The sequence below is a fragment of the Brachyistius frenatus genome, unplaced genomic scaffold (assembly GCF_029030835.1).
Source record: "Brachyistius frenatus isolate BFR_SWC_R1_liver_20210118 unplaced genomic scaffold, ASM2903083v1 Contig_125, whole genome shotgun sequence".
Lineage (NCBI taxonomy): Eukaryota > Metazoa > Chordata > Actinopteri > Embiotocidae > Brachyistius > Brachyistius frenatus.
In genome coordinates, this window is record NW_027210724.1 from 150,302 (window position 1) to 177,354 (window position 27,053).

The window sequence follows — 27,053 nt, forward strand, 5'->3', positions numbered from 1 at the left end:
AAGCATTCAGAAAAAAAACACAAACATGTCGTTGAATTTAAGATGTTGTGATACAAAATGTGTGTGTTGAGTATCAATTTGTTATCGATCACATAAAAGCAGCTTATTCAGCTGGTTTGGGCAAATGTTACTCAACATGAGTAGGTCTCGGACACTTTCATTTTGTCAAAGGAGCCCCCTGAGGAGAAAAGGTTGGAGACCCCTGCTGTAGACAGTTTTAGTATTAACACTCAAAAACTCCATTAATACCTACCCAAAGCAATATCTAGTCCCTGGGTTTCTGAACTATAACGTTGCACAGTTACTCATTTGACGGAAACACAGGTTCACCACAAGAGAGGATGACTCAAGAACTGAAAAAGGGAAGAGCACCCTTGCACCTCAGATTTAAATGTTACCTCACCCCCCAGTGAGGGATAAAGGCTAAAAAAGAGAGAGGAAAGTGTGAGGTTAGATTAGTGAACAGCAAGAGCTGAGAGCGAATTTAGAGTGGTCAATAATCATCTGCTGCTGATTAATATAACAAATTTTTCACCTTGAAACATCATTGTAAAATCTTACTTCACTGTCCTTCGGGAACACATGGGTAAAGAGAAAAGTGAATGAAAAATAGGAAAGAGGTCAAGCTATGATCAGTGTGGCTCATTCCATGCTCTCCTCCTCTCTCTGTGGCTGCAAATATCATCCCAGGAGGATCTCTTTTGACTCTGTGGGATACAGTTGGACTGCATTAGCTGCTCAGACTCTTTGATGATCGCTACCCTCATTCCAGAGATTTCAGTGCTACTAAATAAAAAAAAAAAAAAAAAGAACCATCAGTGTTGCTTGGTTTATGAGTGGCTGTTCTTTTTTTTTTTTTTTTTTTTTTTTTTGACTGCCTCAAACTTTTGAATGTTGAGGAAAGAGCAGTACTGACTTGTTAGTGTGTGCTGCTTTGGAAGTGAGAATTGACTGGGAAGCTGTCACAGTCTTTTACTCAGTGTGGTGACATGCACTCAAGTAACTGGCAGAAAAGAACCCTGATTTTTGAAAGCTGAATACTGATTGACTTTTCCTGCCCAAAGAAAGTGTAAATCTTGGCTATTACATGCTTAACTGGGTTTCTAATGGGCATTTTAGATACCTAAGTGCAAGCTGAAACAAACATCTAGTAGCCTATGAATCGATTAAATAAGCTGTTTTACACCAACAGTTGGGTATTTTTAAAATTCAATAAGATATTGAAATGAAGCATGGTAATTTAATGCTACTTCTGTTAATAAAAGTAACAAATGCTTCCAAACTGAGGTCAGAGGAAGGGCAAAAATATTGGTTGACTTACCTGCTTCATGTATGTTCAGTTTTTACAGCAGGTTACAGTGCAGAAAAAACATGTTCTTTTTTCTGAGTAACTTGGGTTCTTAGAGTTGCCTTGTTTCTTGTGCTGTGGCTTTGTTTTCTTTGTCCTGCCGCTTACATATATACATAACATATACAAATTGTGGTGCACACCTTGTAGGTAAACAAGGAAACTTCAATGCAGTAAAAACAAATTGTCCGTGTGAGCTGGAGGTAAACGGCTCAACAACACAATTTGTTTTACGGCACTGAATTTTCTCTGATATTCTTTTCATTTCTGTTTGTTATTAGCATGGCCTCGATATTTTGCTCTGCAGTCTGAGATCACCTTGAGTTTCTGTTTACTGGGGGGGGGGGGGGGGGGGGGGGGGGGGGGGGGGGGGGGGGGGGGGGGGGGGGGGGGGGGGGGGGGGGGGGGGGGGGGGGGGGGGGGGGGGGGGGGGTGCCACTGTAACTATATGATGCATAGAGCGGAGGGATCAACTGAAGAAAGCGGCAGAGAAGAGTTTGATGTTGGACTTATCAACATTTTAACAACAGTCGGCCACGTTGATAGCGTAAGGAGCTCTGATTGGAGGGTTATTTTACAAAACAGCTCCGGTCTGCACTCTCTTTCTGCAGCTCCAAATAACTATTTCTCTCCCTTCTATTACCCTTTCATTATAAAGTCATAGAGTCACACCAGGTTGTAAAGCAGTAATATTTTATATCTAAATTCATGTTTATTCTACTAGTGAAAAAGGGAAATTTTTGTATTATTTATTTCATTGTGACTCAGACAGTGTGTAAGCAGGAAGGAGGATGACCCTCGTCTTTAGCTTCATTTACCTTTGCCTTTATCCACCCACCCCCCACTCCACCCCTTTCCACTGGGAAGCCCCTGCTCAGCTTCACCCTGCCGAGCTGGTCATTACCAGCAGCCGGTTGGCACGCTGCCTGCTAATTAAGCAGGATTGGAGAGCCTGGCTAATTAGCCGACATCACTGCGCTGACCCCCCCGTGCTTCTGTTTTTATCACTTGCCTTGAGTCTTTTGATCAGCCCTCTGCCCTTTGTCTTTTTTTTCCTTTTTTTTTTTAATCTGTGCCTTCATATGGAGCTCTGCCTGTGATTATTACAGGCCAGGATAACTCAGAGATCATGTTGACAGATAACACATATCGCAAACAAAAACAAAAAAAAATGGCTGCATACCCCAGAGTATTTTCTTCCAATGAAGTATTTTTCATTCATTGTGTTGGTAACTCTGCCTCTCGGTTGATAGCTTTTGTTGGTCCTGTCTTTGTCAATTTGGAGTAATTGCATAAAAATGTATCTACTGAGTGTGCCCGTGAAATTCAAGCCCCTTCTCCTTAAACAATGAATGAGACTGATGACGTTGTTGTCAAACTCTTGTTGATAACGAATGGCTTGAAAGTGTCTGTTCCTCTTTGTTTTTGTACTGTCTACATTAATACGATGCTGTATTATTGAGATGTTTTCTGTTAATCTCATTACGTTTCTATTTGCTTTTCGTAATAGCTGCATCACACGTCATTACAAACTATGCAGACATGTCCCTTAATTGTTTGCTGAACTGGAAATCATACGTCAGCTTAACATACATCAGCCTCTCTCTCTCTCTCTCTCTCTCTCTCTCTCTCTCTCTCTCTCTCTCTCTCTCTCTCTCTCTCTCTCTCTCTCTCTCTCTATATATATATATATATATATACGTACAACATGTCTGTGCATGTGACTTGTGGTAAATCCTTTTGGCCCCTATATTACCAAAGGGCATCCTCATTACGACAACATCCAGTCAACATGTAACCCCCCGGCTTTGATTTGCCATTATGGTCTTCCTGTGTTGATTGTAGTGATCGAGTTGATCATTGCCTTCAGTGTTACACTCTTCTTCTCCTGCTGTTCTGGCAAGGCAGCGCCACCCAGTCTGTCTTGAATTTCCCATTAAGACCCAATTAGACTGTAATAGGGGACAGAAGCCACAGGGGTAAACCCTTCCTTCTCACAGCTCACTGAGAGGATGTGTTAATGGACAGCCTTGTGTGCCCAGCGATGTGTAGTCAGATACACTCATTTACAGGTTTCATTTTCTGCACATTACAGCGGTAATGACAATGCTCTCAGACTTAGCTGCATTTTGTTTTTAATACTAAACAGAAAATGATAGCATGCTACCAGGCTAGACTAACTGAGGGAACATCTGCATGAGAGCGTGGTGGCATGTGGACATAAGCATTTGCTCAAAGTTCAGTTTTACTGAATGGCCACAGGCTCTGAAAATATGATGGTTTTTAATAGAAATAATGCAATAAAACAAAATTTAAAAAAAATAAAAAATTTCAGTCAGTTAATAACATTAAGTGCACACGCTGTGACATCAACGCCCACTCTTACACATATACTAACATTTAGCCGTTTCCTAGTTCTTGACCTGTATCTGTGGTCGAGCACTTCTTAGATTCTGGCAGGCGCACACGTGTCAATCATCTCTGTGATACTGGTGACCTTTCATCATTGTGTCCATTATGTGGGAACATTTAGGCCATGTTTCCCCCATCAAAAGCTGATGTGACAGTTGATACAAAAATACATAATTCATCTGCAGCTGCAGCTGAATGTGTTGCTTAGTTTCCATCACTCATTCATGCTGTAGATGAGGAAACAAAGCATGGGGAGGGGTGGTGGTGGGGATTATCCTTCAGGATCAGCTGTGTGGGTGGATGTGAGTAAATGCTGCTGGCGCAGCCTCTTTCTATCTCTCCACTCATGTCTGTCGACCTTTTTTTTTTTTCTTCTTCTTGTGTGTCCTTAGCTAAAAGTCGTACTGCTGGGCTTGTTCACTGTGTAGTTCATGTTTTTGTGTAATTGCAGGGAAACAATTGTTGAAACAATAAATTGAAACAGTGAGTATGTTTTGGCTATCATAACTGCCTTTTCTTTTTTTTTAAATTCAAAGTAAAGTTAAGGTGGATGTGCATGCTGTACAAGTACTAGCATGTTTTGTTTTACAATAAAAATTATATTCAAGTCAGTTATGATTCTTCATACCTTATTGTCTTGTACGTGCATCATTTTTTTGTTGATGAGGTTTCAATGTTTCAGTGTCCGATAAATGTCAAAAGAACAAACTTAAGTGAATTCACCCTTAAAAGTTTCCTTTCCTGTAAATCTGAATTTAATACAATTCAAATTAAATATTAAAATATGTCAATGGCAGCTAACCTGTAATTACAACACCTCATTCCTGAGATCAGTACCAACTTAACGCTTACAGGGTTGGGCAGCTGCGAGGTCCACACAGGAAACATTTCTCTTTGTTCAGCAAAGGTGTAAAGCCTCGGCAGACTGACATACTGCTGAATGAGTCTCTGTTTAAATGGTCCAGAGACCAGTGTCAAACTGACTGAAATGACATTGATCAGTGTGGCGCCTCACTACGTGGTTCTGTCAGCGCTCACTGAGATACTCTATGACATGCTGCTCCTTTTACTGATGATTTATTCCTCCTGGGTCAAGCTCTTTTCATGCATTTCAAATTTGACACTGTGTTTTTCAAGATGCACAAAAAACAGGAAAGATATTCTCAACACTGACGCAAGTCTCTTTCTTCCATGTGAAGGGGGAGTTTTTCCTGTTCCCAGGGAATACATTGACAAGTGTTCTTTCAAATAGATGCAGTGAAAATGAAAAAAATAAGAAAAACTCTCTCTTGTATAATGTTCTCAATGCAAATCTGCATAAAGGGATTTTAACTCTGAAATGTACCGTACAGGTCAATTTGAAAATGGGCAGGAGAACACTTTGAATGTGTGCTTGGAAAGGTGGCAGTCTTCCAGTTTTCACTTCCAGCACAGAGTGTGTGAAATGAATAATTGTCCAGGCCTGCATAAAATTGTATGCAAGTGCTGCAGGGACATTCAAACTGATCCGTGCCGTATTATCTACCCTGCACTTTATAATAGTAGATATATGTCTGCCATATGCATACCAGATGCATCATGCTTTATGTTTGCACTGGGATCTTCTCTTTTAATTTACTGCTCAGTGCACAAACATATAAAACAGGGAAGTACCTGGTTCTGCTTGTTCAACAGGTTAAATAATAAAAACAAAAACTTCACACTTTGCTTAGCATTTATAGATATTTACCCAAGGAAGGGTTTGAGCTGTCTGCCATTTGTTTAGGTTCATACTGTATTTATTTGATTAGTAAATGCTTTGCAGACATAGGGTGTCTTGTGATGTGGACTCGGCTCATGTATATATTTTTTTTCAAGTAGCTCATATTACCCTCAGTTACAGGCACACTTTTGGTTCTGCTCAGTCCATTACACCACTACATACAGGGTTATCACTGCAACAGGGGGATTTAAAAAAAAATAATTTTTTAATCACTTTAAGCTTTCTGTCAGCTGTGTTAAATATCGGACAAGGGGCAACTCTACTTTATCTTCCTACAATCTGAATCTGCCTGTATCTTACTCTTTATTTTTAGGTATTTCCTTATTTGATTATCCAAATCATCTCCAAATCATCTTCATTTCTGATGGATGCTGGTCCAGTGAGTGTGGATGAGAATGTGATAAAAATAAATATGGGTGTTACAAGGAACCTGCCCATGCAAATACTGGGCTTTTGTGTCCAAGGTAGTAGTCAGGTCGAGGGTGGGAGAGTCTTTCCCTGGAAGGAAGAGCAGTTCGGTCTTGTCGAGGTTGGTGTGAGGACATCCACTGAGAGATGTCAGTCAGACAGGCAGAGATTCGTGCGGCTACCTGTGTTTCAGATCGGGGAAAAGAGAGGATCAGTTGGGTGTCATCAGCATAGCTGTGGCAGGAAAAGCCATGCGAGTGAATGACAGAGTCGAGAGAGTTGGTGTACAGAGAGAAGAGGAGGGGACCCAGGACGGAGCCTTGAGGGACACCAGTAGTGAGAGGACAAGGTTCAGACACAGATCCTCTCCAAGTTACCCGGTAGGTGAGGTCGTTGAGGTAGGATGAGAACAGGGAGAGAGCAGAGCCCTCAGACACCGAGGTCCTGAAGGGAGGAAAGAAGGATCTGGTGGTTCACTGTTAAATGCAGCAGAAAGGTCAAGAAGGATCAGGACAGAGAAGAGAGAGGCTGCTCTAGCAGTGTGAAGCTGCTCAGAGACAGCAAGGAGGGCCGTCTCTGTTGATTGGCCTGCCTTGAAACCAGACTGGTGAGGATCAAGAAGGTTATTATGGTGGAGATAGGAGAGTTGATTGGAGATAGCTTGATGTAATTGTATGGCTTGTCTGCGACTCTGTCACATGATTAACTCTTGTACATTCTGCCGCTTTGCCAGACCAAGTTCCAGTCTGTCAAATGCTCACTTGCGCACCATTAGATCAGGATCAATACTCTGGTGGGTTGTGGGTGATAAAAAAAATATTGTTCTCTTCAATAACAAATCTCATAGTTTTGGAAGGCATTTCAGCGAGTGATTCATAATAGACAACTCACTCTTCAGTTTATTTGGGATATCACCTATAACTTGCAGTAATTTACACGCTGGAATATTCCTATCTGATTTAGACTTCAGACAAAATCCTTGTTTGGCTGCTCCAGTGGTTGTCTTTTGGTTTGCTGTCATTAATGTATGAGCTTTTCAAATTCCTTTGGTACTCCCAAAGACTTACTGTAACTTAGACACAAAGCTGAAAGTAAAAAAAAACATTAAGCAGAATTCGGACCACCTAAATATAAAGAGATATAGTACTTCAGTACACAAGAGCTTCCAGTTTGAGAATGGTAAACTTGTGCATTTCTAATTTCCTCATGTTATTTCCTCAGATTCCACTGACAGTGTTGAGTTTGATTAATGCATTATATTACAACAGCTGGATGGTTTCATGAATTATACCTGTTATTGAAATATCTGAGATTATGCTGCTATGCGCATTTAATTAACAGAATAGGGGACCTTATGTAACTGTATGTCCTACATGTAGGGAAATAGTCCAACGTGGTAGATGCCAACAAAGAGTGTATTATCTTTACAAAGATGTAATTCAGCCTCTTGCAACAAAATTCCCCTTTATGACTAGTTTTACCCACCCTGGTGCAGTCTCATGCTCTCCATTACACCCTAATGTTTTTCACACTTTGACCAACACAATATTTATGTAGAAAGCCTGGAGCAATGAGCAGTGTTAATAGGAGGCTAATGATGAATGAAAAGCATTAATGGCTTTGATGACTGTTTACACAATATGCACACACAACATTTGTTATGGTGTTATGGAAATCACGAATCAGGTTCTTTACCATTGTTGACAGTAATAACTGATAATATCAATGGTGTAGTTTTTTTTTTTTTTTTATTATTTTACCCCACAATACTTTTTTATTGGTGTAAGTCTTCAGATGTGTAATAATCCCTCCATATATTGTGCCTGTTTTAATGGCTATGCTATTGGAAATGAATCATGTCATTGCAAGAGTGAGCTGAACTGAATTTGTTGCTTTGGTGCTCTTGAATTTAATATCAGCCCGTCTACTACAAACAGCTAAATTCTCACTCACTGATATGGTCAAGGAAAATGGAAGGATGACCTCACAACAATAGTTTTAATGAAAGGTTCTTACAGGCTGATTGGCTGCTACTTCAAGTTGAATCAGAAAATAACTAGTGATTGCAGTCAGCTGGCCATCAGTCACGAATTGTCTCCTGGGTGAGGCCTGATGTACCAGGCTGATTTCAACTTCTATCTTTCCTTCACTAATGTGTGCGTCCGTGCGTGTAATTCTTTGGAGATTGAAACTTGCCTGTGTAGCTCTATATGTATATATATAAACATTACAACCCCCTGGAAAACAGAGAAAAGCAAGAACAGAGAGAATTAAAAAAAAAATCAGGATTTATGAAAACTATCTGAATTTTGTCAAAAACATTTTTTAAACTATATTTCATAGTGGTCAACATTAGTCTTTAGACAGCAATTCATAGTAATTATTGTCATTTAATTACAGAGTCATTGCAGTTGGCTTTTCTAGCTTTGTATCAACACTCTGATGAATCCGACACACTCTATATCCAGTGGTAAAGTCTCATAAAAAGATTTGTTCTTTTGGCTGACAGTTGTACATTGTTGTTTTTGTCTTTTGTTTCCTGCAGGATCCCAGAACAAAGCATAAGTTTAAGATCCACACCTATGGGAGCCCCACCTTCTGCGATCACTGTGGCTCTCTGCTCTACGGCCTCATCCACCAGGGCATGAAGTGTGACTGTGAGTTCTCAGTTGAATCTCTGAACCTCCCCCCTGGGGGGAATGGATGTAGTTATACCCAAGAATTTATCATTTTTTGGTTTGAATTATCTTCAAAAATGTTATCTGCAAAACAATGTTTTAGAGAGTAAGTGGTTGTTAAAGCAGCTGTTTTAATTATAAATCACAAGAGGTTAAACTTGATGTTTAAAGAGTTAAGGAGGAGGTTAATGATACATGTGTGGCATGCACTGAAAAATCAGGGTGTTAGTGGCATACTGATTATGTCCTGTTTTAGAGCCACTTTATCAGCATCACTGTCCTGATAAGAAGCCTGTTATTTGTCTTCCCTGAATATCACAGGCATATTTTTCCCGTCCTCCTTGACGTTCACTCATTAAAATCTCACATTGTCTGTTATTAGTCTGCAGCTATGTTCCCTGCACCTTCATAGCAGGACTGCTATCAAAGCATCTCTAAGTCTTTAGTAATATCCCTCCCTCCCTCTTTTTCCCTTTTAATCTTGTGTTAGTGGATTAAAGTCAGAATGCCTTAATGAGCTCCTAAATACATTATCTGCTACCAACTGCAGACCACCGGTTATGCCCAATGATTGCTCCAGGGTGTACATTAATAGAGATGTGAAGCGGCAAATTATTTTGGCAGATCAATTGCGGCACCTCTAATCGCACCACAATGAGATTGCACTGTAGTATATTTTAAGCCCAAGTGAGTCATAGGACTGTTCCAGGATGGCACAGAATAAATAAATTCTTCCCAAGGAGAGTTTGGTAGCAGCAAAGGCATTTTTCATTGTGTTTCACCTACCGACCCGGTGACTTGACAGTGTAACCATCGGTAACAGTTCACAATCCGTTACAGGAAGACTCAGCCGGCTGACACACATGCCCTGTATGCATGACATCACAGGCATGAATCTGGGTCACAACTTTGTTATCTCGTCTCTCGCACAGCTTTCAGAACAAAGCAATCCTTTAATATTGTGCCAAATATGTATGATACATGAAATTAGATTGAAATATGTCAGTAGAGATAGATGAAAGGAATAGTACTGTAAATCTAGAAGGCATTTCAAAGCAGCTTATTGCATCGGAACATTAAGCCATTAGTAGATGGATGCATGCACACATGGCTTTTAAAGGATGCTGCTTCATTACTATTTTACATTTAAGAATATGTAAAAATGTCGTCAAAAATAATCAAAATCTTTTAAAATAAACAAATAAGTCAATGCATCTTACCCAGGAAATTTAAAACAGTGTCAAAATGTCTAGTCATTTCCGAGAGAGCCCTCATTCAGGTTTGTTTGATTCGGATCAAATGCATATAGATTGTATAAAGTCCTCTTCCTGAATATCTTTTATCTCCTCTCTCTTATCCATCAGCCTGCGATATGAATGTTCATAATCAGTGTGTTATGAACGTGCCCAGCATGTGTGGAACTGATCACACTGAACGGAGGGGGCGTCTTTACCTCAAGTGTGAGGTCAGCGGAGAAAAGCTGCAGGTCGCAGGTAGGCCTCATAATTCTCCCTCATCTCTGAAATGAATGGGTTTAAAATGCTAATATGATGTATGAGAACTGACTGAGGTTTAAATGTATGCCGTGTGTGAGTGTGTGCATTACTCCACGTACACTGGGGTGAGGGTGTAGACGGTTGAAGATGCTATTGTTCTGTTTCAATTGGAAACCTGGATCAATTTCAGCCCTTCCCCCTTTTTGTCGACAATCCCTAATCGTCTAATTCCACACACACATTCACCGTCTACCCCTTTCTGCCATTAACCTTAACTCAACCTCCTTCACCATTAACTTTGCCTTAATTCCACCTGCTTGACATGCAGTGAATCTGGCTTCCAACTGCATTGCCGGCCTTGTGACTATCAGATATCAGTATGCTGTGAAGGCTATTCCCTTTCTGTGCACAGATCGATAGAGCTCCTCCGAATAAACATTCCGCCTTTAAGCAACAGTTCACAGTTATGATACATTTGGAAGGTAAACCCAAACCAAATGTGGTCCTGCAGTGGTGTGTGGTCTGCTGCGTGGGCCCTGTGTTGTTACTCTTTTTAAACAGTCACGACTTGCTCTGTGTTGGCTGGAGTTCCTGATCTAACTGAATCGTCTCTGCGAAAACAAATTGACGTCCTCACTTATTAATTTATGTCTCATCAGAATTGTAAAAAGACAGGATCTGAGCGCTCTGCCTGTGAGAAGGGTCATGGCTTTCCAACCATTTGCCTCACTCTTATTCATTAAAAGGCTTTTCTGCATGATCACATCACTGGCTGTTCCTGCCATTTTAATTACTGATGCCTCTGATGTCAAAGAAACACCTTCCAAGCTCATTAAAGGGTGTAGTGAGATGTTAATAACTGCATGCATTTCAAACTGGGGTGCGGGACTTTTACATATAAAGGAAGTCTGTAACACTCAAGGCCTTGCCAAATGAGTTCACACAATACCGATTAAGCCTATCACTACCAGATAAATCTCTCTGTATTTCACACTATACAGAGTTTTTAAATCTGCTGTCTGATGAGACATTCCTCTGCTGGCACACTGGTAGTGATGTATTTAAAGTCACCCAGCAGTAGTTATTATGCCAGAGCTGTAGGGGGGAGCAACAGATGCAACCGGAGCACTAGAGAGGAGGAGGCTGCAGCAGTAGCCAAGTGTTTGGTGGACAAACCTAATAAGCATCCAAGAAAAGTTTCAGAAGTTAATGCTGCTGAAAAAAAAGTACCTCTGTGTGGAGAGGAAGGATTAAGCTGAAAAGTGAGTGATTGACAGGGAGCACAAACACAGATAGGCATTGGTCAGTGGTGTTGTTGAAGAACGCTGAAAGAAGGGAGTATTTGAAGTATGTCGTGCTACTGCTCTTTGACACTTTGGTTGGTATTTGTATAATATTTTGCATAGGTTATGTAGCCACATTTTGATGTAATTTCTCTCTGCCAGAAGGAGTCAACAAAAGTTCTGCTCTGCAGGTTTAGTGTAATCTAATGATGATGTAATATTCCACAGACTCAAAAATAATACATTGTGTGAACATCAAAATAAAGAATCAGGTTGTGTAATATTTGCACGCCAGATCTAATATGTATGATCATGTTATATATGATAACATTTGGTGTCTCTGCGACACAATTTACTCTCTTGTCAGTCTCTGTATGACGAGTTGTATCAGTATGAGAAATGTCGGTTTACAGTTGAACCGTTGAAGAAAAGTTACAAAGTTTCTGGCCTAATGACACAGGTTTTACATTATTTTTGCTGGTCATTATTGTTTTGTATTCAATTTTTTCTGTTTATATTAATCTTTTGCATGCCTTATCGGATTTCCAAACACAAACAATGCATTCAGCAAGGTGAAGACTTAAGTGTTTTAGTTTATAGACCACAAGTTATTTCAGTTTAAAATAGTTGACTGCAGACAGTGTTGAATAATCTTTTCAGAGCAAATAATGACTGGCCTAGCTGCTGTGGTTAGGATGGGATCATTTCATGCATAATTTGTCAAATGTATTTGTGAGTCCTCAGCTAAAAGTGTTACATAAATGGAACACTGTTTGTTTGACACTGCTGTGAATGCAGATTCTTCAGTTTTGGATCTGTATCACTGGACAAGACTCTTATAAATAGAGACAAGTTTTACCAGCTTTAACTGCGATGATAATCCACTAATGTATGAACTGAAATAAACAGTTTGTACAGTATTCTGTACAGAGTACATAAAGCTGCAAAGTAAATAATGATCTGTAGCTCACACTATAGATGGACTTGAAAAGGGTGAAATATTGGCCAAACTATCTGTATTCTTATGTCGCATGAGTTTATTATGAAGAACTAATGCAATACAGCAGTGTATTTTTGTGTAGGAGCCCCTTTTGCTTTGTATTTCGAGACATGCTGTAAATCCCCCGCCTGTAATGACAGTGCATTAGCACATCTGCTAGAACAATAGTGATGGCAGGGAGCTGCCAGCAGGCACACATAATCATTCAATTAACTGACTAACAGGGGTCAGTACATCGCAAGACCCTGGCACTGAACCTCACTGACTTACTCACTCATAAAATGATCACTAGAAGTAACGGGGTGAATGTGGGCAGGGAAATGGTGCAATATAATACCCAACACAAATGTCAGGAAATATTTATGCGAGTGATGAGCGAAGGGACTTTCACGGTTGTGTCGTGCTCATTATTTGAGCACTGAAGCAGTCTGTGAGCACAAGTTTGCTCTCTGTACTTGTGATTCATTGTAATTTTTGCACATGGATATAGCCCATTCTAATGTTGCTTTCACTGTAATCACACCTGCCTTCTGCTGCAGCTAAAAATATAAGATGCAAAATATGGACCCTTGTTGGTACATAAATAACTGATTATGATTGATAATGACTAATATCATCAAATACAATGCAAATGTATGGCTCTTTCCTTTTACAAGGTTTGGTTTTATTAGCCAGTTCATTAGATGTCTGCATCACACAAACCCACTTAGTTGCAGTAAATACTGTGTATATTACCGATATCTACAGTGAAATATTGAATACAGCAGATTAAACTCCCTCGTTATCTCTTGGATGTATTCATCCTTCCTGGGGTAAGAGGTTGGGATTGCAGCACTATTATTTGTCATTCCGATGCAAATGAATGCTTTAGAACATATTAACACTTGCATGATCAACACAGGGTAAATCTTGTTTATTCAGGTGTAGTCTACATTCTTACTGAAGACTGTAAAACAGACTCATGTCAAAAACAAAGATTTGTCATGCTTCTTCCTGTCTTCCTCTCTTTTTAACATGCAGTCTCATCTGGTCTCTAAATTCAACACCTACTGTAATAATATCCTGCTGGAGTTTTTGGCTGAATCTCCTCCAGAATCAATCCAGTCCACTATTTCTTTTGTTATTGCTGAAACATGCACTGCTAAACTATCAACACAACTATCAGCTCATGATAATCCAAGGTTTGGGTTTACCCACATTTTCACACATACTGTATGTACACTATATGTGAAAATATGTGAATATTTTTCCACTTGCACATGCCTAAGTACACATGAATGTGTATGTGTGTACATCAGGCAAGTGAGACCACCATTATCGCCTGCAGACTCTTGGGCCTTGGTGGTAGCCAAGTCCTGATGTAGACTCCACATGCGTGCTATCACGCGCATGTGTGTGAGTGTGTGGGTGTGTAGAACTGCTGCACCAGCCTGCAGCCCACTCAAGGCAGATTGCATGGCAGATTACATTAGCTGATGGAGATGCCTTGGAGACAGCCTGACAAACAGAATTGTGTCACATGGAGAAGGAAGTGTTTAGGAAGAAGTGTTGTGGATGGCTGGGAGGCTGGGGGGATGGGGGTAAACTTGACTTAATTTCAGATGTATCATTCAACAAACACGTGATATTTTTATGAGGATGTTTTTGCACTGACTGCGTATCTACTGTGTCGACAAAGAGCATACCGAGGCTAAGGTAGCTGCAGATGGTCAATAAATACCTCCAAACTTATTTTCAATGTGAAAAAAGTAATGAGTATATCTACATATAACTTGTCCAGTTATGATTCTCGTGATTATATTTGGCTTCAAGTGAAGATTTTTCTCTCTTTTCCTGATTCAAATGAAGAAGGTTCAAATAAGGTTTCAAAAAGGAAAATACCATTCTGACATGATCTGGTCCCTAGAAAGTGGTCAGCGTGTTTGTATTCCCCAGGGTTGTTATTGGCTGATGATTCTTTATGTACACACTGTCTCTCCTCAAATTCCTTCAATCAAATGAGTTTTATTAGAGCACATTTGATCAAAAACACAAGTATTACGGTCCCTGTTTATTGAACCATATCTTTCTTCTTGTGTTTCCCAATTTTCTTTTACCCCAAGTGTTTCCTTTTGAAATCTGGACGTTTCAGTTACACTTCTCGAATCCATTACTTTACTTCTCGCTATTGTGTTTTCTGCGTTTGTGAGGAATTACTTCACTCTGATTAGTTCATCTTTCATTTGTCCCCCGTGGTCCTCCTCTCCCCTTGTAATTTGTCCCTGTGTTCCCTTCTCTTGTCAGCTCATTGTTTCTGTTCTTTAGTAAGTCTTCGTCCTTCTTCAGTTTTCCATGGTTGGTGTTTCTGTTTCCTTGCATTCTGTGTTCAGACTGATGTTTTTTGTATCTGTATATTTAAAAAAATAAACTGCCTTATTATCTTATATTTGGATCTCTCCCCCTTTTATCAGTATGAAAGATAGGGTTCAAGGTGTGGACCATCCCACAAGCAAATCTTAACCCTCCTGTTGTCCTCGGGTCAAAATGACCCGCAGCTGTGTTCAACCAAGTTCTATTTTATTTCTATATTTTTATATTTTTTGGGATCATTGGTCATCATTCTTTAAAGAAACCCTCACAGCCTCCTTGTCACCAATGATCCCAAAAAAATATGAAAATAAAATAGAACTTGGTTGAACACAGCTGCAGGTCATTTTGACCCAAGGACAACAGGAGGTTAAAAAAAAAAAAAAAAAAAAGAAGCTCTGCCTGCTTTACTGGTAACTAAATGTACTTTTTTTCATGTGTCATGAGCACAAAATATGTGTCACATTTTCATAAACATTTGCCCTCAAAATCAGCAGTTCAGCTAAAAATTCTCTCGCATGTCGTATATGATGATAGGCTTGGAACGTGTGGAATAAGTAATGTAACATGGGGCCAGGAGGCTTCAGAGGAAGAAGCTTGATTTCGTAAGTGAGAGCAAAATGACGAGAGTCACTCAACCAAACCCACAGTTCTCATACACTCAGCTTTGAGTGGAGAGCGGCTGCAGTTTCTTTTGCAATTCAACAACTGGCCGGAGCCAAAATGTTTAACAGGAAGTCACATGGATGCCATGGGAAGCAGCTGTACTTTAAACCCATTACATGAACCCACACATTAACTCTCCACAACAACCAAACCAACATAGACAAACACACAGAATTTTGGGCAATTCACACTGAAATAGACAAATTAAATAAATAATGAGTCACTCCGAAACAGCGAGAGATATTTGTGCAGTTGTGCACAACATGAGTTGTGAGAATGTGTGTTTTGTCATTTGAAAGTGAATTGGAAACGGGGAGGAGCTGAGGAAGACAAAACGAGTCTGTTTCTGTGGTGGAGGACAGACGCTAACCTTTTTCTCTGCCTCTTATTTCTGCACACAGCTCTCCTCTGTGTGTTGGTGCTAAGGAAGCCAGCCTCCTGTTTGTTTCAGCAGCGCTATTGTTCATTGATTCTGTGCAAATATCCCAATAGTTTCTCATTTTTGCTTATTCTCGTAACTGTGTGTGAGTAGATTAGGATATGTGCACGTATCCCTCGCTGCCGGCAGCTCCTTTGGGAGTTTGGGAAAGACAGTGGTAATAATTACATTTCCGTCTTGTTTCCTCGTTCCCTCACCCAGTTCTGCAAAAAAAAGGCATAATTTCAAGTTCTCTTTGCTTTAACCTGTTCATTAGATTCGTCCTTTTCCCTCAATGTCCAAATGTTCCTCTATTTGTTGCACTGATGCTGCTGTGGGAGTCGAAGCGTTTTAAATGTAGGTACATTGTAGGTGTGTATAGGTCAGATTGGTGCTCAGAGTGGATGTAGATGTGGGTGGATCAGGGAAGCAAGAATTTACTTTTGAACCTTACGTAGGTGTAGTGACACTTTACAGTAAAAGGCAAAATTCACCCTAAACACTGTTAACATCTTCTGGCTGATGGAGCTGCAGATGCCTCGCCTTCTGTTTTCTCTATTTTAATGCTGCTTTTGTACCTTTCTTATTACTGAAGTTACTGGCCAAATGTAGACAGAGGTCAGAAAGAGGTATAAGCAGCACCGCTACACTGGCAAAAAAATCTGAAACATTCATGGTTAATTTGGGTGCTGTGAAGGAGAGGATACGGTAGCAGAGTGTTCTTCAACCACTGCTTCCATCTTTGTGAAAAAGGTCATAGGTCGCATGCAAAATATATCTTCAGTTGTTTTCACTAAGTCATCTTGCCTCTCCCTTTATCGCCTCAATCTTGTACAAAATACTATATTCAAAACTTTCATATAGAAGCTTGTCTATGGCCTGTTTGAAAAACAAAAACTGTATCCTGACTACTGTTACTCTCTGAATCCGAGGAAGACTCACTGGGAGGCAGAGGTGGGGTTGGCTCAATGCTCCGTCTAGGGTTTGGATGCAGCCTGTGGGTTGCCAAATGATGATCAGTGCCCAATTATCTGAAGACTTCCATTCTGCAGCCTTTTCGTCCTGTGATTTCCATGTCTTTGTAGTGTCTGTGTCATTTTGCAGCGAAGCCAACTGTTTTCTTTTGCCAGGGGAAACTTTACTTAAAAATCCTGCTATTACATTTTCCCTATGAATCAGAATTAAATTGGAGCAGCTGAAAGCACTTGTTGTGTAACTGGTGCCAGAATATTTCCACTGCAGGGAGGTGGCCACTGGGACAGCAGTGTCTCCTGTCTGAAGGTTCTGTGGTGAGCTCTTTGAAAGTGTGCTTGTACTATTGATATACACCATCTGAATAGTATGAGAGGTATACTATTGTTTAAAACGACATGATACATGTGACGTTAATCATCCCGCTGTTCTTTCAGCGCTTATTATGCTTCCGTTTTTTGAGAAATAGATTCAATTAGCTGATATGCTGTCCTTGGTCAGCTCGTGAGTGGCACATAGAAATCCAAATATGTGTAGCCTACATGGGAAATACTGACGATACTGTAGGCTGGTCATGTAATGTAATATTACATCATAAAGGAAATAGTGCTGCTGGTCAACATACCGTTTTACAGAGCACTTCATAAATAGTGGGCTGTGAAAGGAGCACAGAGTGTAGATAGAGACCCTCCTGAGCTTGACGTGTGCAGGCTGTGTTTACGCAGGGAGGTGAAGAGCAAACATGGCTGGTGTTATTCTTGAGCCGGGTCATCTGGTGTCAGCTTTGTGGAGTCTGTGTACATGTTTTCACATGCCAGATAAAGACTTGAAAGAATGGCACCGCACAGCATAACATAAAGGATGTTGACATATCCACACACACATGGACTCACCTGTAAATGATCTTGTGCAGCGACACGCATCCTAAAGATGAAAGTAAATACCTGAAAATGGATTTCTGATACCGTTTTATCTCTGTTTGCATTCTACTTACATATTTTGATATTTAGTCATTACCGCAAATCGACTTAAGGCTTTGGAAATTCATGTTTCTGTTACACATGTTGCAATCATGAACAGATTTAATTAAAGTTGTGGATAAATTACACTGTAGGGAGACATATGAGTAATTAAAACCGTATTTCACTGAAAGCTGTGTATCTCAGAGCCATCTTTTTCAGCTTGTTTCTATCATATGAACACATAAAGGCTTCACACTACTTTCCTTCACTGTCTCAGTGGATCTCAGAGAACAGCTGAACTTTGTTGTTTCAGGCTTTCTGCTACCAAACTCCCAGAAGTCATGACATTGGTATTCCCAGTGTGTTGTCACTGTCCTGCATCCACCCTCTCCTCACCATTTTAACATATGCATCCGCTTATTTGTTTCTTTCGTCTTCTGTTTTGTTTCTCCTTTTTTAGTTTTGGTTTTGTTTCATTTTGTGAGTTTATAATCTGTGCTACATCCTGCAAAAGACACAATCTAGACCAGAGAGGCTTATTGTGCCAGAGGAACACTTCGCTGCTGCAGCTTCCTGGTCTAGTATCAGTTTGCATCATAACAAGCTTTCTAAATGCTAAATGGTGTGCAGCAGTTCAGCTTTTGCAGCAGTATTGCCAAGGAAATCAACATGAAAGCCAGATATGTATCTGAGCAAGAAACACGTGACTCAAACGAGGAGTAGAACTGAAATTCAGTGATGCACAAATGTCACTGAGAGCAGATTTAAATGCAAGATGCAGTCAGCAGACTAACTTGCGTATGGTGATTAGCAATAATAAGTTCAAAAAGGTCAGTAAAGGTAATTTACAGACATATGTTCAGAACTGTGCTCAAACATATTCAAATATATTATTTTATTGATTATTTCAATAAACCTTTAATCGAGTTTTTTAGCAGCACAGATAACTTTGACTGTCAGATTTACTCTCTGCATTACAGCAGTAAGAAGTTAGGAATACATGAACACACAGACACACGTTTTCATTTATGCCCTAAAGTTATTTGGAAGGGAAAGCTCTGTGCCAGCCCAGCTGAATTATACAGTCTAGAATACCCCCTACTGGCCATGACTGGAAGAGCAGCTTACTTTGTTTATAGGCAATAATTCAATCAATGGTCTGTAGTCAGTAAACCCATGATGTGATGGTCAGAGCAAACTTGAAAGTCACTCACACACCTGCACATCGCCTGCATGGTTAATTTCAGGATTTTAACTTCTCATTATATTTTACTAAAATCCTCTCAGCACTGGATTTTTGTGCAGTTTGATCTCTGCCCATAAACTGTATAAATATATTTAGTTTGTCTTCTTTTGACAAACAAGTAGTCATTATTACTGGACAACTAAAATTATATTATTGAAATAATATTATCCAAACCATATTAACATTGACATGTATTCAACAGCCACAGAACAATGTCTTTTTCATATGCTTTATAAATGTCATTTGGGTGCAGGGACTTTGCATACACCCGGCCAGCATTTGAAATATTCAAAGTATGACCTTTACAGCATAAAATATACTGTAATATACTGTATATAACAGGTAGATTCCGGCAAGACTTAAAAACGTAACTGAATTATTAAACAGAAATCCAGCATGTGGTGGTATGATACCACTTTCTTCTCTTCTATAGGCATCTTCTGACTGTAAATTCCAAAGTCCATTCAGAGATGACTCTAAAAATATTTCTTCTGTTATACAATGGATTATATGAAGACTCAGGTACACCACACAAGCATCTGCTATTTCATCAACCCTAACCCTAACCCTAACCCTATTCACATGTATTCATTTCTATTCCATCTCACCTAATTTGATGAAATTAAAAGACATGGGAATGAAGCGCAGGAAAGCAAGGTAAAATATGTATCTCTTTCTGAGAAATCAGCAAAAAAAAGTCTATTTTTCTGCATCCATATTAGAATGCACACAAGTGCACTCAAGTGAAAATACAGTGAACAGTAGTTATTTGAAGAGACTGGCTCAACACATTTCCACTGGACTTCTGAGAAAGCGCAGGGCTGCCAGTACAAGATCGCTCGATATCTTCCCACACCTCGATATGCTTCTGTAATCGTCTGACTGTCTTACCAAGTGTGCTGCCTGTATGTCTCTCCCCTTCTCTCTCCATATAAATATATACTGTATGTGTGTGCTTGTCCTCAACAGCAGCTCACTCCATCACTCATCTGACTTCACACCTCGCTGTCATCGCTCAACACCCAAATCCTCCACCACAGGTGCTGAGAATAAAAGCAAATGATGAGGAGCTATTTGCTCTGGGTTTATCAAATAGCCATGCCATCCTATTGGTGCAACCGTATGTAGACAATAAAATAAAGCTACTTTGACACGGAAGTTTTTACCAGTAGTTCAAGTAATGATAATTTAAAAAAAAACAACTCATGAATTGCTTTTTAAAAAGTTCCCTTCTCTTGTGTCATCCCAATCATACAGTATTTTTTTTGCCTCTTGTCATTAGGAGTGTCCCAGTATATATTCAATCTGCCTCTAGCATCAAACTTTGCTTTATTAACTCAACTGCAGTGACAATCCCTCATTGATTTTGTCCATTTATTCCTCTTAATCCGCTCGTTACTGTATCACATCCACAGTTAAGACTTGAGGTTTAGTAGCTATGTCTTGCATTGTGCATACCGGCTTAGTACCTTCATCTCCCGGTTAAAGGTCAGCTGGAGTCGTCACCACTCAGGCCTCTATTGTGGTCTGACTGACGGAGTCACATGGAGAGGCTTCTGCAGCTCCCAGGGTTCGAGGTTTAACCAAGCAAGCAGGCATTCTCCCCGTCCCTGCGGGGAGGCTGGGTGCATTGTGTGTCGATAAGCATACTGTGTATCCGTGTGTGCATCTGACTGTGTGCAGGGAAGGGTGTATGTATGTGTGTGTGTGTGCTGTGCCGTTGCTCAGGCCTGGCACTGCTCCAATGCTCAGGGCTAATGGTGTGCTAATGTCCCTTGTGTGTCCTTGTTTACTGAATAGCTAAATTCAGGAGGGCAAGGCGAGAGCATTCGCCTACTTAAGCCTGACATAGTTGGCAATTTTGAATCACTGTTCTCGTAACACTTTTGGCATTTGCTCTCTTTATGGCTCAGAATGATAAATATTCCATAGACTGTTTCTGATCCTGAACACCAACACCGTATTCTCTTGATGTTCGCCTGTCGATTGAAGGAAAGCGTGTGTTTTTTTTCCTTCCCAAAGCATATCATAATGCTGAAACCCAGCTGAATGTGAAATAATATCTCTCTGTAGATAGAAGGACACTCGGTTGTGAAAATTACAGCATTTCTTTTCCAGAATCCTTGTAAACATTGTGTTTGTAAATGTAAAAACTTTAGTCTCTATAAACACATTCATCTTTTTCAGTGATTGAAGGGAAAAACCTCATCCCCATGGATCCCAATGGCCTGTCTGATCCTTATGTCAAGCTCAAGCTCATACCAGACCCCAAAAATGAGACCAAGCAGAAGACCAAAACCGTCCGCGCCAACCTCAACCCCAGGTGGAACGAGACGTTTAATTTGTGAGTACTATACCATGGCAAGAGGAATATAATGAAATATAATTTCAATGTCAGAAGTACCCGTATTAAAAACTACACTGTGAACTAATGAGCTAATGCAGATGATTTTTGTCTGTGCAGCAAGCTGAGACAGACGGATAAAGACCGCAGGCTGTCGATAGAAGTGTGGGACTGGGATCGGACCACCAGGAATGACTTCATGGGAGCCCTTTCCTTCGGCGTGTCAGAGCTCATAAAGTCTCCCGCCTGTGGCTGGTAATGCTGACCTCCTTAAGAGTCAATCATTGTTGTTAACTTTTATGCGAACAAACTGGGGTGTCAACAGAGGGAGTTTTTCAGTTTGAAGCTCAGGAGCTCAGTAAATAAAACACATGTACCTTTTTATCCCACACAAAACACATTTCTTTGCTGCTGGCATTTGCATCATTTTGAATAATTGTTTGATAATAACAGATGTTTTAATAGCTGAAATAATAGCTTAGAGTCACCACAGTGAGACCTGAATTTCAAGTACTAAGATATTACTCATTGCCACTGTGTGTAAATTGCTGTCATAAATACTTGCAGCTGAGGCGCCAACAGAAAGCAGTTGACACAAAAATGTCACCAGCTCAGGATCTACAGTTTATAAAGCTGTCTCCTGTTGCGTCTTTGTATCCAGTGTACACTTCACATCACAGTTTACACCGCAGCTTCTAACAAACACTGCTCCCTCTGTAGTAAACACAGCGCTATGTTTGGGGACTTTACTGTAGGGTCGTCCCAGAATTTTTCATGTATTAAACTGACAGACTTGTTTGTCTGCTTTGACATGTGTGGCATGAAATGTGCCAACAGTCAGGGTGCTGCCAAGTGCACCGGAGGCAGAGAGACCGTTGCTTTATCATCAGCTATATCCAGGCCAAGTAGGTCAAGTAGTAGCATAGAAGTAGGGAAGGTAAACACAAAGGTAGCTCCTTTTTTTTTTATTATGTGACTATCCTTTTTCTCCCTCCCTCAGGTATAAGTTATTGTGCCAGGAAGAGGGCGAGTACTACAGTGTTCCCATCTCAGAAGAGGATGATGGTAATGAGGAGCTCAGGCAGAAATTTGAGGTAAGGATTGCACTAAAATAATCACCACTGTGCAGTCTGGTCATTTTGTCTGTCTGAATATTTTACTTAATGACTTGTCTTTAGTCTGTGTTGATATATAAATGATATCTCTGGATGTCTACAGTTTATTGGCTTTGATACTTTTCTTATACCTAACTGTAAATGTTTTTTGTTTTTTTTGGTCTACAAATGGTTCTCTGTCTTTTCTGTTCGGGAACATGTAAATAGTAACTCACCAAAGTTAGTCCACCCTTATTTATCTCATTTAAAATAAATCCAGACAACTTTCCACGCTGTCTACTATTAATAGGTGTGTATGAGCACCTACGTGGCTGATCCAGCAACCCTGAGCATTAAAACATGTGTGTCCAGCAGAATTATCGAATTGTCACATGATCTCTTGAACTGCAGAGCTGTTAAATTAAAGACAACTATGTGACAGCTGCAGCTTTCAAACACTTACCATGCTTGTCATATCTTTTCACTCCGAGCATTCACTTCTACAGTGAAGCTGTTTGTTGTGTTTGTTGACCATTTTGGGTCAGAAATTCCTGCCTGGAGTTGAGCAGCCCTTCCTCAACACACTTTTGATACACACTTCCAGCACCAGCAGCTGTTTTTTTTTAAGCTACAAAGACCTTTTCTTTTGACAAAGACTTGGCTATTATATCAAAGGCCTGATGTAGCATTAACTTAGATAAGAATTTACTGCCTGGAACATTTCATTTTTTCCATAAGGCCACTTCTTGTTGTGAAATGTCGTTGTAATAAACTGTATCTTAGAAGCACTCTGTCAGTTTATTATAGGCCAAGCTTTCACAGTAAATATTGAAATTTAGTTAGCTAATTTGTGACATTTTAACCACACCAATATGATACTTTTTGCCTTTGTAAAAGGTACAAATTAATTTTTTTTTTAATAATGACTTGATCAGCTCTTCTCATCCCATTAATGTGACATTTCCTCCTAAAACAATATTTCGAAATTTTTACATTCAAATGGAAATGAAGTTTAATGATGATCATCATCACACGTTCATACGAGACTTTGTACAAAACTATTTTCAATGGTGGTAACTGATGAGACACAATTGCATGCTTGTTTTTCCTTCATCCAGTTTGCTGCCTCAGTGTGTCGGGCCTGCTCAGAGTGAAGCAGCTCTCCCTGTGGTCCTCCGATTGTCATTTTATTTATTTAATGTTTATTTGTGTAGGGACAAGTATGTAGCATAAACAACGCGACACACCACAGCATTTATAGCCCAGGCTAATTTGCAATGCCCGTCCCTAGACTTTAAAATACAGAAAATGAACAACTTTAAACACATTCACAGGAGACAATCCAAATCATACACTCAACAATAGGTATATACAATCAAAACACATTATATGGAACATTTAAATGAAAACGCACCATAAAAGGAGCACCAGATCATTCATGATTACATTACTGCTCCCTCTTAAAAAAAACTGTTTCAGTTTGAGTTTAAAATGGCCTGAATCAGGATCCGGTTTGAGTTCAGTTGGCAGAGAATTCCACATGCTAATCCCCCGGAAGGAGAAAAATGTTTGTCCAAATGAAGATTTATGTAAAGGGCCCTTGCAATTCCCTCTGGATGCTCCACGCATTACAGACCTTGAAGCTCTGAGTGGAGCCACAAGGTCACTGACAACCTGGGGAGCCTGATTATTTATATATTTATAGATGAGTTTAAGGTTAGAAAATTGGATAAAATTATCAAAATTTAACTAATTTAATTTCTTAAGAATATGGCAATGCTGTAATCTTATCGGTTTCCTGTCCAAGATTTTGATAGCTCGATTGTATATAATCTTAAGAGGTTTGGTTACTTTAGATGTTGCTTGTGACCAAGAGGTTACACAGTAACTTAAATGTGAAAAATCATAGAGTGCATGAAACAATTTTCAGCGTGACATGGTAGACAGTCTAAATGTATAAGTTTGCTTTTGCAATCTTGCTCACCATTTTAATGTGATTCACAAACTTTAAGTTGGAATCTAATATGAGGCCAAGATATTTGACCTCAGAGACCTGTTCAATGCAGTGTCCATTAATTTCTAAATTCAAGTCATTAGCTTATCTTGAGGACCGAGCTTTGGAAGAAAAGCACACTGACACAGTTTTCTTAATATTCAGTGTGAGACATGAGTTTTCAAACCATGCTGCTATGGACTGTAAATGACATGACAGCTATGTGAAAACTGACAGAGGAGTTCTACCAGATACATACAGTATATAACTGTGTCACCAGCATACATCTGAAAACCTGCTCCAAGACATGACTGTGGTAAGTCATTTATATACAAACTAAAGAGAAGTGGACCAAGAACGGACCCTTGTGGAACTCCTGTTTTCGTCATATTGTTCAGCCTCAGTGGAAGCACAGGTCTATCAAGAAGAGTTTTTAAAGTTATTTCTGTGACATATTTGCGTGGGTTTCATCGAGGAAAGGTGTGAATAATAATGAAGCAGGGAGAATGGATAGGAAGGCTGTTAGAAAGAGACTGAAACAAATATATAAAATGTATATAATGATAGAAAGTGTTGTGATAAAAACAGTTAAAATACCATCCAGCTGTATGTTAACATATCACCCATAGCCTAATTTATTTAACATTTTATGTATGTTTTAAGAGAAAACTCCTGACACAAATGCACAAAATGTAATAAGATATACATCTAAACATGTGTTTTTATTACACTGGTTTGAAAGAAGACCTGTTATGAATACAAAAAAAGCTCAAAATCTCCAAATTGACTGGTGCTTGAAAAAACTGTACTTTTGCCTGCAGTGTCTTGCCTTAGTCTGGATCCTTCAAAATCTGGCACCACTCAGAGGCTTTATTAAAAGTATGAATGGAATGCAGAAGGTTTACATTGTTTCTGGTATATCCTTAAAGAAATGCCATTTGTCTTCCTGTTGAAGAGGTAGTACCTGTCAGGGTAGCAGTTCGTTTGGTAATTTTAGAACAGTTTTTTTCAGCAATGACAGTACACAAAGTAATTTTAGGAGGTCAGAAAAGGCTTCAAGTAGTCCAATCTCCTGTCATCAGGTCCATGTGAACACTGAAAGCGCATAAGGAAAATGGGATACATGATGTATTGTGGTAAAAAAATATTGTGTTTGTTGTGGTTCAAAAACTGGTACTTTGTCCTGACTTCACACACAAGCTTGTACTAACTCTGAAAATGCACACTGCAAAACATAGGTTATTATGAAAAGTTTTCAAGTTTGTTCTTTAAGTGTCTCAGCAGCAACGTCAGCGGACTGACGAATCGGTTACTCGGTAACAACCATGCCGATACTGTTTGATGTACCTTAAACAAAGGCAGCGTCTTCATTTTCGCTTCTCCAGGACTCTTGTATCGTCTACTTGACTGTATCTGTGTCTTTGGACTAGGGAGAACTTTTCTCTCTGTGTTCTCCTTTTTCCTCCTCATCAACCCCTCTGTGGTTCTCTCCCTTTTCCCCCCTTAGCTTCCTGCTCCCTCCTGTGTGCTTGGTGAGACTAATACTGTAAAAATGCATCTTCATCCTGTGTCACATGGTCATATTTAATGCAAGAGTTTCTCTCTTTCCTTTCTCCACGTCTTGCCCCTGCTCTCAGGACTGCCAAATTAACTGTAATCTAAAGGTAGCCATCCTCTCCTCTCCTCTCCTCTCCTCTCCTCTCCTCTCCTCTCCTCTCCTCTCCTCTCCTCTCCTCTCCTCTCCTCTCCTCTCCTCTCCTCTCCTCTCCTCTCCTCTCCTCTCCTCTCCTCTTGTTTTGTTGTGGTGAGATCTTCCTTCACTCCTCATCATGTCTGATCATTTGTATGTGGTTTCAAACTACTACAAATTGATCCAGTTTACTAACAATTTATATATGATCTTAAATGAAATTAAAAAAAAAAAAAAAAAGAGAAGCCGAATGGATACTTAGTTGCTGGTCCTCTTGTGTTTTCCCCTGGCTTCCAGTTCCTCCGAGTTGGTCAGAGGATTGTTAGTAAATCCTGACACTGTACCGCTTACAGTTCATAGCTGTACATTTGTCTGCATGTGAGTCTCTGTCTTCTGTATCTGTCTTTGTGGATGACGCTGCCTGTCTTCATGTTGTTTGCTTACATCATTGCCAATACAGGTGTAACCTGGAGGTTTGTGGCTATATTTATGTCTCTCATCTCAGAAGTTGCTGAAGATATATGTCAGTTTGTACTTCTTCTACCTGTAACCATACCATTGCAACTTATAGAAGTGTTACATAGAGAAGCAAAACCAATTGTGACCACTGGATGTCAGCATTGAACTGAAATACTTTGTCAGAATTATGAGCAATGTTCCTGCTGTGTGTCCGTGTGCTTCTTCTTCATACTTGAAAGGCTCGTTTCTATACCATAATTTAACGTTAATGACTCAGTGGCATTTGCAGAATATCTTTTTACTTCATGTATTTTTATTTTTAAGGTGAAATCCAACTTATTGTTTTTTATACATGATTCATGAAATCCAATTTGGGTTTTTTGCCTGATCAGGAAAGCAATAGACATCAGTTAGTTGTGTTATCTTTATGTGTGTTTTCTTGTTATGTTTTTGTCATACTGATGTTGGACAAAAGA

The 27,053-nt window shown here is 39.8% G+C and overlaps 1 protein-coding gene across 7 annotated transcripts in view; it reads left to right on the forward strand.

Annotated features, from left to right (window-relative positions):
• Nucleotides 1–27,053, forward strand: part of LOC138629992 (protein kinase C alpha type-like) — a 138,030-nt gene that overhangs the window by 65,192 nt on the left and 45,785 nt on the right. For 4 of the 7 annotated variants that reach the window (XM_069714064.1, XM_069714066.1, XM_069714068.1 and 1 more), the window contains exons 4-8: nt 8,476–8,587; nt 9,973–10,101; nt 21,185–21,341; nt 21,462–21,596; nt 22,342–22,435. In XM_069714064.1, coding sequence (XP_069570165.1) covers nt 8,476–8,587; nt 9,973–10,101; nt 21,185–21,341; nt 21,462–21,596; nt 22,342–22,435 — 627 coding nt within the window. Of the gene's footprint in view, nt 1–8,475; nt 8,588–9,972; nt 10,102–21,184; nt 21,342–21,461; nt 21,597–22,341; nt 22,436–26,065; nt 26,093–27,053 lie in introns of all 7 variants that reach the window. The other 3 variants (XM_069714065.1, XM_069714070.1, XM_069714067.1) reach the window with 1 other exon arrangement.